At 37.9% G+C, this 16,301-nt stretch overlaps 1 protein-coding gene across 3 annotated transcripts in view; it reads left to right on the top strand.

Annotated features, from left to right (window-relative positions):
• Positions 1-7,063, top strand: part of LMBRD2 (LMBR1 domain containing 2) — a 62,506-nt gene extending 55,443 nt beyond the window's left edge. For all 3 annotated transcript variants that reach the window (XM_036758531.1, XM_036758540.1, XM_036758548.1), the window contains exon 18: positions 1,602-7,063. In XM_036758531.1, the coding sequence (XP_036614426.1) occupies positions 1,602-1,662 (61 nt within the window). In that variant the 3' untranslated portion in view covers positions 1,663-7,063. The remainder of the gene's footprint in view (positions 1-1,601) is intronic.
• The last annotated feature ends 9,238 nt before the right edge of the window (positions 7,064-16,301 follow it).

The following is a 16,301-nucleotide window of genomic DNA, read 5'->3' as shown; positions in this document are numbered from 1 at the left end:
TAGTAACTGCTTTTTATCAAATGATCTATAAAGTAGAAAAGGCACTAACTCAGAATCACTACAAAGATCTGGATTCATTCCACCTATTGTTCATTCAAGAAGTATGCTTCTAATTTTCTGAAATACGCTGTATACGTGCCTACCTTGTTAACATCAGAAACAATGTGATTAACCAGTGGTGGGATTCAGCCGGTTCGCACCGTTTCAGTAGAACCAGTACCTAATTTTAGGTTGAGTTCAGCCAAAAGGTTATTAAGTGAGGATGGGGCCTGTGCCCGCCGTGTCAGCAGCAGCTGCGCCTCCTTGGTTTGGTTCCTTGGAGAACCAGTTGTTAATTTATTTGAATCCCACCACTGAATTAAGCCCTTTTTCACTGAGAAGCATTCCCCATCCCTATCCTATAATTCTGAGTTATCATTGTGATATGCTCTAGATCAAGATGGAAGATGGGGGCGGGGCTGGGGGGGAGACCGACACATCTGTGGCCCTCGTTTTCTTCAAAAAAATCCCTCATGTCAGCTTGCATTTGATATTCTCACAAAGGTAAAGTGAATTGTGTGCACCTTTCTCTAGAATGTCTCAGACAGAATAGCAGGGCTAATTTTAGGTGAAATAATGTAGGCTGAAACAGCATTTTTTTTTTCCCAAGCATTTTTCTTACCTTCAGAAAAAGGTCATCTTCATTGCACCTTCCTTCTGATTTGTCAGTACCACTAAGCTGGTGTCTTCTAAGGCTCTAGCCTATAGAGGTGTAAGGGCAGCTTGTGTTTGCAAGCTTCTGCCATATCTTTCTCCACTCCTGTTGTCTCTGCTGAAGAAAGAGATGCCTATCGTGAAGTGTGGTATCGGCCTCCCCATTGTAGGTATACACAAGTGGCCTGTGTACAAAAGAGGTCCAGTGTAGTGACTATTTGCCCCTGGTGGATTGCAGAGTTGTGTCTATTCATATTCTCTTTAGCTCTTCCTTAAGGTTGGTGGGTCATTATAACTACTCTGAGCCTTGCTTCTAATTGTTATCATTAAACAGCAATTGTCATTCTCTGAAATTCTTAAATTTTATTATTGGCTTCCAGGAGTAAGGAAGAAAAATTATTTTAGCAAAATATATATGTATATGCTGATATTAATTTTAAAATATAGGCTGCTGACAAATCAGAAAGAAGGTGCAGTGAAATTGACCTTTTTCTGATACAAAACAACCCCGTACAAGCAGGCTGTATACAAGATAAATGGGGGCGGGGTAACCTCAGAGCAAAGGCACTAAGATTAAGGAGGACTTGGAAAGGCTTTTAGCAGAGTAAGACTCGATGTGAGACTTGAGTGAAGACAGAGAAGTGAGGAGGCAGAAATGAGATGATGAGATGGGAGAGCATCCCCACACATGGAGGATAAGCCAGTGAAAATGCCATCTGGAGATAGATTGTCATCTATGAAGAACAATGAGGCTGGTGTCACTGATTTCCAAAAGCAAATAATTTGCATAATGTATTATAGTGGGTGTTAAATTATAGCATTCCTTCCTGTTTATATTTCCTTAATTTTTTTTCTCAAACCTGACTTCATAAAACCTTTCAGTTAACTCTTTTATGATCTTTTTTTAGGTATCAGCCTGGTGGAAGGTATCTGTCAATGTCTCGAAGCAAAATATTTGATGACGTCTAAAGCTTGAAAATATTTAGGTGACAATTAACTCTTGGAAGTCTGCATATCCAAATCATTTTTTATGTTGTAAAGTATTTGTAACAGTGGTGTGCCCTCAGAACTTGCTTTCTATTCTGGAAGAAGAAAGTCAAGTTAGGGTTAAAAAATAATACAGAACTTACAGTTTGTATAATTATTTATTTCTCATCAAGTAGTAGAGTACCATATTCTCACAGGACTTATTGCATATGATGCAACTTTTTATGTGTTCTCTCAATGGATAATAGGAATGTCCATTTAATTCATATTAAAAATTAGTCTGTGCAAAAACATTTGTGTGTTTCAGGTTGGTTGAAATGAATTTTTTCTTCTGAAAGTTAGTTTAAAAATAATAAGTAATATGTACCACATCTGTATTACACTACAGTTCTCTTGTCATTTGTGGCCTATATTTTGTGATTTAAAGAGAAGATATTTTGTCAGTCACTTTTCAAGGATATGTAATTGAATGGAGAAATCAAGTGATGATTATGTTTGAAGAACTCATATCTTAAAACATAAGGTTTATCCATAAATTTACAGAGCAGAATAATCCTTCTGCTTTAACTTTATATGCAAATAAATGTCTTTTGCATGTATATTTAAGATAATTTCAATTGGCAACATTAGTATTTTTTTTTAGCATGTGTGGTCTTTCGTTTTTAATCAAGTGGTCTTTCCTTTTTAAGTCTTTGATAGTAGCTGGAAATCTTTGTAATTTTTTTTTGTATGGTTTTAATTTGATGGAGATGAGTTTAAAATTTTCCAATTCAGTGCTTTTTTGTATTCTTAACTGCTGAGCTTTCTGTTCAAGGAAAAGTATGTGCATTAATAGCAGATATTTTTGATATCCAAAACACATGAAAAAGAGATCTGAGATTTTAAAATGTGCCTGTATATACCAGTAAAGCTTTTACAAAAGACACATGCTCTTTCAATTCAAAGAAAAAAATACTAATACGGAAGATGCTACAGATTAATACTTAAATTGTGGTTTATGAAATGTGTCAAACCAAAATAGATTGTAAATAATGTATTGGGTAAATATGCTCATTTAAAAAGTAATTTGTTTTGGTTTCATGTTTAAACCAAAGTTGTGTTTGTTTTTAAGTCACCATCTTTATTTTGCAAAGTGAATATGAATGAGTGAAATCCTTGAAATATTTTCCACTTCTTACACAATTTAGTAGGTTATATATTTTTAGAAAAGTGAACTTTTCCCAAGTTATCATATTTCAGAAAAGCTTAATTTTTTAAAATTAGTATTATGTAATTTTATAAATTTAATATAATGCAAATACTCAAAGGATTATGGTTAACCCTGTTATCTCGTTATTTTTAGTCAGTTTCTAAAAAGAATGAAATTGAGTACATTCAAGCTAAATACTAATGGGAAGGTTTGCCACACTACATTGAAGGGGGTGCTCTTTTTTTGAGTCACATTCTTCCCTTTGTAAAGTGTGGTTGATCACAGAGCAGTAAGCAGGAAATAGTGATGCTTTGGTGCTGAATGTAGCACCACCGTGGGTTTTCCTTGGGTGAGATGTACCCTCTCAGTGCCTCAGTTTCTTCATTTACATAATGAAGACATTTCTATCTACCTACCTCGCAAGGATAATGTGAGGGTATTAGATGAACATTTATAATACTTCAAGTCAAAGAACCATGGCTATCCTTTTATCATCATCATCATCATCATAAGTTATACTTGAAAGTATTGGATGAAAAAAATACAAAATGGACTGTTTTCCTTAGTCTTCTGTGGAAACTAACACACCTCTCTGGCAAGACCTGTAGATATAGTGAGGTTTGTTTTCCACCTATGTGAAAATAGTTATTATTACTAATGTTTTCTATCATGTGGCTTTACTTTAGAAATTTTCCCTTAAATGTAGTGGTATTTCTTTTCAGGTTTTATTATGAACTTCACATGGCAGTGTAGACAGAGAGGAAAGAAAACTGAGAAAACCCATGGTACTAGGTAATTTGAAGATTTACAAATGAAATTAAACTCTATCTCAAGGAGTATGGTCTAATGGTATCTACTTCAGAGCATTATTAGTATAGTTATGCTTTTTACATGCAGGGCAGATTTAAAGCATGGCTCACTAATAGTAACACCCCATGTTATAATGAAAGTCATTAATGACAGTGTCCCAAAGTAACCAGTGGGCTAGGATATTAAACGAATAATTAATAACACCCATGCTAGGAAATAATAAATTTGTTGTTTTCATAAACAACATGTAAGCTACTACGTATCACTGGGATTTAGGGGTTTTCTCCCCACTGTATTACATTTTCTGTATAATATTTATAGTCAAAGGGGCATCACTATGAAACCTTAAAGTAAGAGACAAACAAAGAGGACAGCACAGTGTTACACAGAGAACACTGGACTGACAGTTGGGAGACTTGGGTTCCAGACCTAGTCCCAGCTCTGCGTTCTAGCTAGCTGTATGACACTAAGCAAATCACCTGAGTCATAATCAATGCTCGTTTACTGACTTCCTTTTCCCAACCTCTGTTTCATTATCTTTAAATCAGAGTGGTAGGACTAGAAGATCTATATTTCCAGTTCTATGAAGACATAGTCCTAATCATTACTTGGAATTCCATTACGAAACGAATACCTCCTCTCAGACTACTTATATAAAAAGGCACTTAATAAACAACAGTGATTAGAGCTAAATTAAATTTTTCAAGGGTTGCCATTGACAAAGAATTTCCCATTTTTATTAGAAAAATTAGGAAATACAGAGTCTAGAGCTAAATGCTGATAGTTATAAATATTTGGATTGTATGTTATTTGATGTATTTGGTCAAATTGTCAGTACCAAAATCTGAGTCTTGTGTATTAATTAAATTGACCACAAATAGGAAAATTGTTTGATTTTCCTCCTTTTATTGTACCACAATGGGAAGTTCTTGAAAAGTTAATATATTGAAGAAAGAATTTTTTAACACCACTCTGCTATAATGTAATTCAAACTATTAAATTTAAATAGTTTATTTTTTTTATTATGCCTCAGATTCAGAAAGTAGTTATAGGAGCAATAATTGGCAAAAGCTGTTCTTAAGCCTCCCTAGCAGAATTTAAGAGGTTTTCATAAACTTGAATGGTAATCGTAGTAATAGATTGCATTTTGTTAAACCTCAAATGTTAAGAAGTAATTGTTTTTCTAAGGCTTACCCATCATTTTTTAAAACTGTACTGCCAGTATTTTTTTTTCAAATCTTTATACTCTCTTTGCCCTGCTTACTTAGGAGTGATTGTTTTAGAAGTTATGTTCAGAACATTGAAGATTGTAGAAAAAACTGGGTTCTGGCTTCCACTTCCACTATTTGAAATGAGAATAATACATTACACTATTGGAAGACATTGTGCTAGCTGACTAAACTGAATGTTATTTAGGCACTTTAATGTGGATTTCTTCAGGCCAGTAGATTACTACCATAAAATCTGATTGTTAAACTATATTATTTGAACAAAACTGCTTGGCTTACAAATAAAGAAATTGGTAATATTTGGATGATAATTTTATTACAGTAATAATGCTTCTATTTGCAAAACGAATGCTTTCTAATGATATTCTCTTAATCAGAAACTTCATTAGCAAAAATAAAAACATCTGTAATTTAGAAAAACACATTTAAGGGTGCAGATTTCCTGTCTGCAACTGGTCATTCTTCCCCTTCTTACTGTTCCCCAGAATGAATAGTAATTCTGCCTCTCTTGAAACTATCTCTGGCCAATTGATAGACCATAATACACTGGGGCAGTGCAAGTCCTAGGACCCTCTCTTCAGAAGTATCTGGGTGCCGGTTTGTCCTTGAGTGGTTGGCACCTGAGATTATTCCATTGCCTCCGGGGAGCCAGTGCTAAGGAGGCTTGAACTTTCCCCCAATTCATTCCATGCTCAGAAAGCTTTTGTGCCCAGAGAATTTGTTGATTTAGATATCAATCAGATTTTTATTTTATTTCCAGGACATGTCTAGTTTAGTAATGAAAAGAAAAATAAGGAACACTGCCATGTTTTATCTCTCATTCTAAAAGCATACATTTTATTTTGAATAAAATTATTGGGTTAAATAGCTAATATATATACCTTGAAAATTCTCTTTGATGTAATGGTCTGATAAAGTAGAACTTGATGGCATTTTTTGCATGTGGTTAGAAGCGCTTTATTTTGCAGGACTGACATGTACAATGGTAGACAGCATTTTTGGAAGTTATTGTGCAGCATAAGTTAATTGTGGTATTACTCCTCTCACTATGGCCACCTAAAGTTCTATATTTATCAGTATGACACTCTAGCCAGTATCTTTGACATTTAGCATATTAGGTTTTAGGTTTCTATGGTGATTGTTCCTCAGTAAAACAATGCATTTTCTTCTGACCACATTGAAAAGTGGTATTGAAATAATGGATTTTTCTGGTTTGAAAAGTACAAACAAAATGTTTTGTTTGAAGGTTGGGGATATATAGAGTTGCCTTTTAATTTCCTGCAGTCAGATTTACACTTGTAAATTATATGATGACAAAAGTGCTTTCGTGTAGATGCTCTTATTCCTGGCATTTAACTTTTCTATTCCATTTCTGTAAATAACGATATTTTGTTGCTTTCAGATGACATTTTGAAGTCATTTGACTCCTTCCCCCTACAGCAGTGTTCTGCCATTGTTAATTACACCTCTAGCCTATCAGTTGTATTAAAACACTCTCCCATTTCTTCCCCTTTTAGTTTTATCAAAATATGCTAGGAATCTAATGTTTTGAATGAACTATATTGGTGGTATTTTTTCCATTTTAATTTGATCATATGAAAATCAAGTGAAGTACTGGTTTATTCCTTCCAATCTGTAAATTAACAGATGTATCTGAGCACATAATTTGTCAGTAGGTTAGCTATGATTTGTGTGCGCAATGCCAATGTTATCTTCAGTCAGCCATTAATTACTACGTGAAATTCAGTGACAGACTTTCTCTCACCTGATACTCCTTTTATTTTACTAGTTTCGTTTGATCTGAAAATTTGTTGGTTGGAAGTTTTAACTATTTGTGCAATTCCTGTGCTGTAAAACTTTAGTGTATATTCAATTTGTATTTAGAAAAGGCTGTAGAAGTGCTGTTTATTAGCAGACTAGCAGCCTTATCTCTACTTAATAGCCTTCCATTTTGGTTATGGAATACAATAAAATCAGTTTTTTTTCTGTATATGTTAAATTATTGGTGATGTAATGATTTTTTTTGAAGAATGTATATTTGGTCAACTGTTAAAATATAGGCAATTGTAGACTTGCATGAAATAAAATCCATTTCTAAAATTAGTAAGTGCTGTGCAACTTGGATCTCTCAATAAATTTGCTAAATATTAATGTACTTTTCAATTTGTGCTATCTTTTAGGGCATATATGAGTTGTACTTTTATCCCAACAAAGATTTGATTTAAAAGAGTGTTAGTACCTGATTTTCTACGTTTCACTCATGACCAAGTTTAGGCAGGTAAAACCACTAACTTCTCGCTGCTCCTTAAGCTTCTAGAGAGCAATGTGGTAATAAGAAAATAGACATTAGAACTGCTAGAGAAACCCCATGGTGTTCCAGAGAGAATTAGTATTTGGAGCAGATGTCCTTTTAGACTGATTTTGCAGTCCCCAAGTTCCTTTGAATCCAGGTGACAATGAATACAGCAGCTATATTTTTACATAACCCCTCTTTTAAAGTAATAATTCTTAGAGAAATATTTCCATTATAGAAAGAAATAATTTCAGTTCAACAACCATTAGGCACCTTCTATACACTAAGGGTAGTTTTCCTTTTTAGCGTAAAAGCTCAAGTTTTCAATAAGCTGTATGTGATCATATAGATTAAATTCATTGTCCAGGCATGACTCTGGGAAACAGTACAGCACAACAGTGTGGTATCTAATAGAAGGAACCATAATAGTTAGGAGGCCTGACCTCCAAGTCCAGCTTTGGCACTTGCTGGCTCTGAGTTGGGACAAGCCACATACTATCTTTAGTTTCCTTATCTGAAATGGGAGCATTGTACAAAATGATCTCTTGAGGTCCCATCCTGGTTTAACAGCAACATTTCGCCTTTCTTCCTAGAGAACAAGGTTTCCTGGGGAAAATGGAAAGAAAGCAGCTTCTTTCCTCTGAGTGTCATGTCTAGGTATGAGTCCTAGGAAAATTATTCTTGAGTTGGACCCATCCTGTCAATAAAGGGCCGAGCAATGAAACCACCAAAGGCAATTTAGTACTTTTTCTGCCCCATCTCCCACATCCTTTGAGAACTGCATGCTGTAGCAGTGTACTATTCTCATGGAAGAAGTAGGAAAGATTTTGTCCCACAGTACACCACAGTATATTGTAAAGTAATGCAGCGAACTTGCAGGCTCCACGTGTTTAGAGGTCTGCAGGGAGGGAAGCTCTTGGTGAGCAGAGTATTTACGTTGAGCTTTTTGCTGAACAGGAATCCTCAAGACGATGATCATGTAGTAGTAATGGGAAGAATGTAAGTTCTAGGGTGGGGTGACCTCCCTCTGTGGGATTCAAGGCTATGCTGCTAACCTGTGTGACAGGGCAATTCAGGTAACCCCTCTGTGCTTTAATGTTCTCATCTGCACAGAAATCTTGGAAGTTTCTCTCCAACTCTAAAAATTCTAAAAAATTCTGAATTTAATTTCCAGGTTACAGATGGCATGTTAATAGCATTTTTTACCCAGTCTGTGAAACATTTTTTAAAAATGACATGACATGAGGTTTTTTTTTTAATGTTTTTAAATGTTTCTGCCTGAAAACGTTGGTAATATAAACATAGGGGTATTGTTTTTAAGTCATAGGATAGATTCTGTGTTAGAAAAAGAGGCTATTTGATTTGTCCACATTTTGAGAATAGGAAGAAGTCAGGTCACTTTACATGTATTTGAGCAATAGAATTCAATGCCTTTGTGTTCTGCCAAAAGGGGAAAACCAAGTCACATAGGAGAAGCTGATTGACTTGTGTTAATTTCTGTTTATCTCCTTGAGTTACATCAATGAGAGGAATGATGAAGTTCAAGGCTGAGAATTTTAAGCCTCAAACACTTTTTTTTTTGAAATCTACTTTCTTTAATTCTTTAGTGGTTTTTTTTTAAATGTGTGTCATTTTTTTAAAAAATGATGCATCTTAAATTATTTATTGTAAACTTGTTTTTTCCTGCATTGAAATTTTTTTAGCATTAATTTTTTTAATTAATTAATTTGATTTATTTAATATATTTAGTTTTCAGCATTTTCACAAGAGTTTGAATTACAAATTTTCTCCCCATTTCTACCCTCCCCCAACTCCAAGGTGGCGTATATTCTGGTCGCCACGTTCCCCAGTCAGCCCTCCCTTCTGTCACCCCACTCCCCTCCCAATCCCCTTTTCCCTTCCTTTCTTGTAGGGCAAGATAGATTTCTACGCCCCATTGCCTGTGTATCTTATTTCCTAGTTGCATGCAAAAACTTTTTTTTGTTTGTTTTTGAACATCTGTTTTTAAAACTTTGAGTTCCAAATTCTCTCTGCTCTTCCCTCCCCACCCACCCTCCCTAAGAAGTCAAGCAATTCAACATAGGCCACATGCGTATCATTATGTAAAACCCTTCCACAATACTCATGTTATGAAAGACTCACTATATTTTGCTCCTTCCTAACCTATCCCCCTTTATTGAATTTTCTCCCTTGACCCTGTCCCTTTTCGAAAGTGTTTGTTTTTGATTACCTCCTCCCCCGTCTGCCCTCCCTTCCATTGTCTCCCCTTTTTTTATCTTCCTCCTTCTTTCCTGTGGGGTAAGATACCCAATTGAGGGTGTATGGTATTCCCTCCTCAGGTCAAATCTGATGAGAGCAAGATTCACTCATTCCCCCTCACCTGCCTCCTCCTCCCTTCCTACAGAACTGCTTTTTCTTTCTACTTTTATTCAAGATAATTTACTCCATTCTATCTCTCCCTTTCTCCCTCTCTCAATATATTCCTCTATCATCCCTTAATTTGATTTTATTTTATTTTTTAGGTATCATCCCTTCATATTCAACTCACCCTGTGCCCTCTGTCTATATATATCTATATATGTATCTATATCTATATATATCTATCTATATATATATATGTACACACACATACATATAAACATACATACACACACACACACACATATATATGTATATTCCCTTCAGCTACCTTAATACTGAGAAAGGTCTCATGAATCATACACATCATCTTTCCATATAGGAATATAAACAAAACAGTTCAACTTTAGTAAGTCCCTTGAGATTTCTTTTTCTTGTTCTTTTTCTTGATTGCCTTATCATGCTTCTCTTGATTCTTGTGTTTGAAAGTCAAATTTTCTATTGACCTCTGGTCTTTTCACTGAGAAAGCTTGAAAGTCCTCTATTTTATTGAAAGTCCATATTTTGCCTTGGAGCATGATACTCAGTTTTGCTGGGTAGGTGATTCTTGGTTTTAATCCTAGCTCCACTGACCTCCAGAATATCATATTCCAAGCCCTTTGATCCCTTAATGTAGAAGCTGCTAGATTTTGGTTATCCTGATCGTGTTTCTACAATACTCAAATTGTTTCTTTCTGGCTGCTTGCAGTATTTTCTCCTTGATCTGGGAGCTCTGGAATTTGGCAACAATATTCCTAGGAGATTTCTTTTTGGGATCTATTTGAGGAGGCGATCGATGGATTCTTTCAATTTCTATTTTGCCCTGTGGCTCTAGAATATCAGGGCAGTTCTCCTTGATAATTTCTTGAAAGATGGTATCTACGCTCTTTTTTTGGTCATGGATTTCAGGCAGACCAATAATTTTTAAATGATCTCTCCTGGATCTATTTTCCAGGTCAGTGGTTTTTCCAAGGAGATATTTTACATTGTCTTCCATTTTTTCATTCCTTTGGTTCTGTTTTATAATATCCTGATTTCTCATAAAGTCACTAGCTTCCACTTGTTCCAATCTAATTTTTAAAGTAGTATTTTCTTCAGTGGTCTTTTGGACCTCCTTTTCCATTTGGCTAATTCTGCCTTTCAAGGCATTCTTCTCCTCATTGGCTTTTTGGAGCTCTTTTGCCATTTGAGTTAGTCTATTTTTTAAGGTGGTGTTTTCTTCAGTGTATTTTTCAGTATTTTTTTGGGTCTCCTTTAGCAAGTCATTGACTTGTTTTTCATGGTTTTCTCGCATCCTTCTCATTTCTCTTCCCAATTTTTCCTCTACTTCTCTAACTTGCTTTTCCAAATCCTTTTTGAGTTCTTCTATGGCCTGGGGCCAGTTCATGTTTTTCTTGGAGGCTTTTGTTGTAGGCTCTATGACTTTGTTGTCTTCTTTAGGCTGTATGTTTTGGTCTTCTTTGTCACCAAAGAAAGAATCCAAAGTCTGAGACTGAATCTGGGCACGTTTTCACTGCCTGGCCATATTCCCAACCAACTAACTTGACCCTTGAGTTTTTCAGTGGGGTATGACTGCTTGTAGACTAACGAGTTCTATGTTCCACGTTTGGGGGGGAGGTGCCAGCTCTGTCAGACCCGCACTGCTCCTTCCCCAAGAACCCCCAACCCGAACTGGGCTTAGGTCTTTGGCAGGCTGTGCACCCCTGCTCTGATCCGCCACTTAATTCCTCCCGCCAGGTGTACCTGGAGCAGGAAGTAACAACAGCTGTAGCTGCCCCACCTCCACTGCCCCCGGGGCTGGAAGCGGAACCAGGAACTCCTTCCACTCCCGCAGCTTTTCCCACTAACCTTCTCCGCAGTCTTTGGTGTTTGTGGGTCGAGGGGTCTGGTAACTGCCGCAGCTCACTGAATCAGGGCGCTAGGGCCCCCTCCGCCCGGCTTCTGGTCTGGATGGTCCACGCCGCTCAGGCTGGCCTCTGCTCCACTCCGTTCCCAGCTCCCAGCTCCGTGTGGAATAGACCTCACCCAGAGACCATCCAGGCTGTCCTGGACTGGAGCCCTGCTTCCCTCTGCTGTTCTGTGGGTTCTGCCGTTCTAGAATTGGTTCAGAGCCATTTTTTATAGGTTTTTGGAGGGACTCGGTAACGGAGCTCACTCTAGTCCCTGCTTACCAGCTGCCATCTTGGCTCTGCCCCCGAAGGTTCTGCTTTTCTAATCTTATCTCTTATTACTTTCTTCCAGGTATTCTAAACCCCAGCCAAACTGATTACCCATATGTGTATCTTTGTTTATATTCTTCCCTTTGCCTGGAATTCTCTTGACTTTCTCTCCCTGCCCAATCCCACCTTTTTCCAGAGCTGTTTGATTCAAAGTCAATACGCCCAAAGCAGAGGTCATTATCTTCCCCCCTCCCCACTACATAATCCAACCCTCTTCTGAGTTTTCCTATTTCCGTTAAAGACACAATCCTTATTCCAGTCTCCCAGGTTTGTAAATTTGGCATTATTCTTGACTTTTCACACCCCACATATCCAGTCAGTTACCAAATCTTGCCAAGTTTACCACCACAACATATCTTAAAATCCAGTCTCTTCACACATCCGCCCCACCTTTATTGCCCTGGGCCTTTCCTACATAGAAGGGAGCGAAACATAAGAAACCTAAAAATGTAGTAAAGGCCCAGGTTATGAAGGGTTTTAAAAGCCAACAGGGAACCACCAGGTTTATAGGTAGGTGACATAGTCAGACCTGCATTTTAAGAAGATGGCTTTGACAGTGGAGGGGAAGATGAACCGAATTGGGGAGAGAGTTGAGGCAAGGAGACCCACCAGAAAGCTATTGCAGTAGTCTAGGCTTGAGGCGATGAGGGCTTGCACCAAGATGGTGGCTATATGAGTGGAGAGAGGGAATATAGACAAGAAATGTTGTGATAGTAGAAACAAGAGGGCAACAGATTGGATTTGGGGAATGAGAGTGAAAAGTCAAGACTAACATGGAGACTATGGGCCTGGGTGACTGGTGGTAGCCTCAAAAATAAGGAAACTGGGAGAAGGTAGAGAAAGAGAAGAGGATGAGGAAAGGAAGGAAAAAGAAAAAGGAAGAGCCCATGATGGAGCCTCAGGAGACAGGAGGGAAGAACATGGATGATGATCCAGCAAAGGCAACTGAGAAAAAGTCATCAGATCTATTCATGAGATCAATGGTAATTAAGATGTTCATATAAGTACCTGTTGTTGGGCATAGACCAATATCTTACACCATATACCAAAATAAAGTCAAAATGGGTTCATGATTTAGGAATAAAGGCTGATACTATAAGCAATTTGGGAGAGCAAGGAATCGTTTACCTATCAGATTTATGAAAAAGAAAAGAATTCTTGACCCAACAAGAGATAGAGAGCATTACAAATGGATAATTTTGATTATATTAAATTGAAATGTTTTTGTACAAAAAAGCCAATGCAACAAAGATTAGGAGGGAAGCAGAAAATTGGGAGAAAATCTTTACAACTAGTGTCACTGATAAAGGCCTCATTTCTAAAATATACAGGGAACTGAGCCAAATATATAGGAATACAAGTCATTCCTCAATTGAGGCATGGTCAAAGGATGTGAATAGGCAGTTTTCAGAGGAAGAAATTAAAGCTCTCTATAGGCATATGAAAAAATGGTCAAAATCACTACTGATTAGAGAAATGCAAATCAAAACAACTCTTAGATACCACATCTCTCCTGTCAGATTGGCCAAAATGACAAAACAGGAAAATGATAAATGCTGGAGAGGATGTGGGAAAATTGGAACATTGTTACATTGCTGGTGGAGTTGTGAACTGATCCAGCCATTTTGGAGAGCAATTTGGAACTATGCCCAAAGAGCTATAAAAATGTTCATACCTTTGACCCAGCAATACCACTTCTAGGGTTGTATCACACAAAGTGGTCACACAAAGTGGGAAAAGGACCCATATGTACAAAAATATTTATAGTTGCTCTTTTTGTGGTAGCTAAGAATTGGAAATCAAAGGGATGCCCATCAATTGGGGAATGGCTGAACAAGCTGTGGTATATGAAGGTAATGGAATGCTGTAAGAAATGGGGATGATACGGACTTCATAACAACCTGGAAAAACCTACACAACATAATGCTGAGTGAGCGGAGCAGAGCCAGGAGAACATTATACACAACCACAGATATATGGATTCTGTGAGGACCGACCCTGACAGACTTCTCTCTTCTCAGCAACACAAAGGACAAAGACAACTCCAAAGGACTCACGATGGAGAATGCTATCCATATCCAGAGAAAGAACTATGAAGTATGAATGCAGATGGAGGCACACTTCGTGCTCACCTTTCCCCCACCCTTTTTTTTCTTTTGTTTCTGTTTTTGGGTTGTTTTTTTTTTTTGGTTGTTTCTTCTTTCTCATGATTCATTCCATTGGTCATGATTCTTCTCCACACCTTGACTAGTGTGTAAATTATTTCAATGTGAAGTTATACGTGGAAGTTATATGGGATTCTATGCCGTCTTGGGAAGGGAGGGGGCGAGGGAGGGAGGAAAATCTGGAACTCAAAATTTTGTAGAACCGAGTGTTGTAAACTAAAAATAAAAAAATAAAATTAAAAAAAGTAAAAAAATACCTGTTGTTGTTTCTTTTAGGGGAGTGAGGAGGGTCTTGGCCGGTGATTTCATCTGCATAGTAATCTCCCAGTAAGGAGCAACCTCTACCCATGCAGTCATACAACTTGTAGCCCTAGACAATTTCCTCAGCCACTGTGAGGTTTAGTCACTTTGCCAGGGTTGCAAAGCCAGTATGTGTCACGGCATTTGAACCCAGGTCTTTCTAACTCTAAAGACAAAGCCCTAGCTAGTGTTCCATCCTTCTTTTTCTGCAATTAGTCTTAATTACAGACGTTTAATACATCCAAACCAAGTATTTCTATGGTCACCTGTGGGGGAAAGAGAAAAGACTGGGACAGAATGGGAAACTGCTTTGATGCCCTCCCTGAATACTTACATACTTACAGATAGTCAGGACACAACGTCCTCCCTCCCTGATGCAGTGCAGGCTATCTATTCCCCTTCAGGCTCTTGTAGTCGTCTCACTCACATTCTTCCACAAATTAGATTGATTTTTTTTAATGCTAGCCTTTCATTTTGTTGCAGTTTTCATTGCAGTAATAAAACCTGTGCAGGTGTGCTGGAAATAAAGTTAGCAACCTAGACTTCCTTTCTTTCTCTAAGCACTTTCTGTTCCACATCTGCTCCTTCCAAAGCAGAGGCAGATTTATTTTGTGATGTGCATTTGGGCGACAGCAAAAACTGCCATCCATTTGGCCTTGTGGCTCATTTGGCCATTTCCAAGTTGTCATACATCTCTGAAATGAATGAATGAATGAATGAATGAAAGAGTAGTTGTTAAGTGCTTGCTAAGTGTTGGGCGTTGGAGATACAAATATAAAAAGAAGGCAGTGCCTAACCTGAAGGAGCTTTAGGTCTGAGAAGTCAATGGATTGATGAATAGAGCCACAGGGTAATCAACTTACATACTCTTCCCAGTGAATTATACTGAAAAAAACAAAACTATTTAAACCTTCCATTTTTCCCTTCTTCACCGCACTTCTTCCAAAGACATTATGAAATAAAGAATTTCAAGATACATACAACTCTCAGGTGAAAAGCTTAGTCCCTATTGTTCCACTAGAGAAAAGACATTACCACTGGGGAAAATGAAAGACTTTGAAATATTTCTTTCAGGAAATCTCTTCATTTTATAGGATGAGGAAACTGAGGCAGTCCAGGGATGTTTGCCCAAGGTGATCACTGTCAGAGGTGGGATTGGAAGGGAGGTCCTCTGACTATGCAGCATCCCATGACATCTCTATGACTATAAATTGCAGAACATTTACTTGTCTGCATTAGTTAAGGGAGTTTCCACACTGGAAGTTCCCATAAAATTTTACAGGTCTAATTCAATAAACAAAACAAAACAAAACAAAAAAGCTGAGTTCAGAGAAGTAACATAATTTGCCCAAGATTACAACATAAAGTGTTGGAGCCCTAATTATTACTTTGGATTTTCATGACTGAATTTCAGCGCTCATCACTCTATGGACACCTCACTCTCATTCCACAGCTTCCAGAGTAGGTCCCAGCCAGTCCACTACTCTCCCCGAGGAGGCATTTGAGTTCCCCACCCTGTTCCTGGGGACCCAACTATGCTGTCTTTGCTCTTCTTTCTCTTCATCCCTCCTTTCCCTCCTCTTTCCTTCCCTCATTCTTTTCACCTGGAAGCTCTTCAGATCTAGACATACCTAGAAGAGGAAAACAGGCCAGTTCCTTGCATGTGTTTGTGTTGGGAAACCAGAGCTGGCCTGGTTTCTTGGCCCTTTTCTCGGCCCCATGCTTACCAGTTAGGGACACAGTCAAGATCTTGGCACTCCCACCAGGAACAAGGCCCTGGGCAAGAAGGAATCTGGGCAGAAGCAGCATCCACCCACTGGCCGTGGTCATCTTCCTAGACCAGCCACTTGAGCAGGAGTGAGCTAGGACACAGGGCCTGAGTGCAGGGAGAGTCCAGGTCTGAAGTGGAGACTGAAGGAAGTGATGGGAAGTGATAGGAGATGAAGGACCCTCACTTAAGTGGTTTTTGGAGCTTGACTTGCTCTTTCTCTCTGGCTTCCTTCTCTGTTCCTTTTTCTT

This window comes from Trichosurus vulpecula, chromosome 1, assembly GCF_011100635.1.
Source record: "Trichosurus vulpecula isolate mTriVul1 chromosome 1, mTriVul1.pri, whole genome shotgun sequence".
Lineage (NCBI taxonomy): Eukaryota > Metazoa > Chordata > Mammalia > Diprotodontia > Phalangeridae > Trichosurus > Trichosurus vulpecula.
The sequence above is the reverse complement of the archived record's forward strand: the minus strand, read 5'-3'. Positions and strand labels throughout refer to the sequence as shown.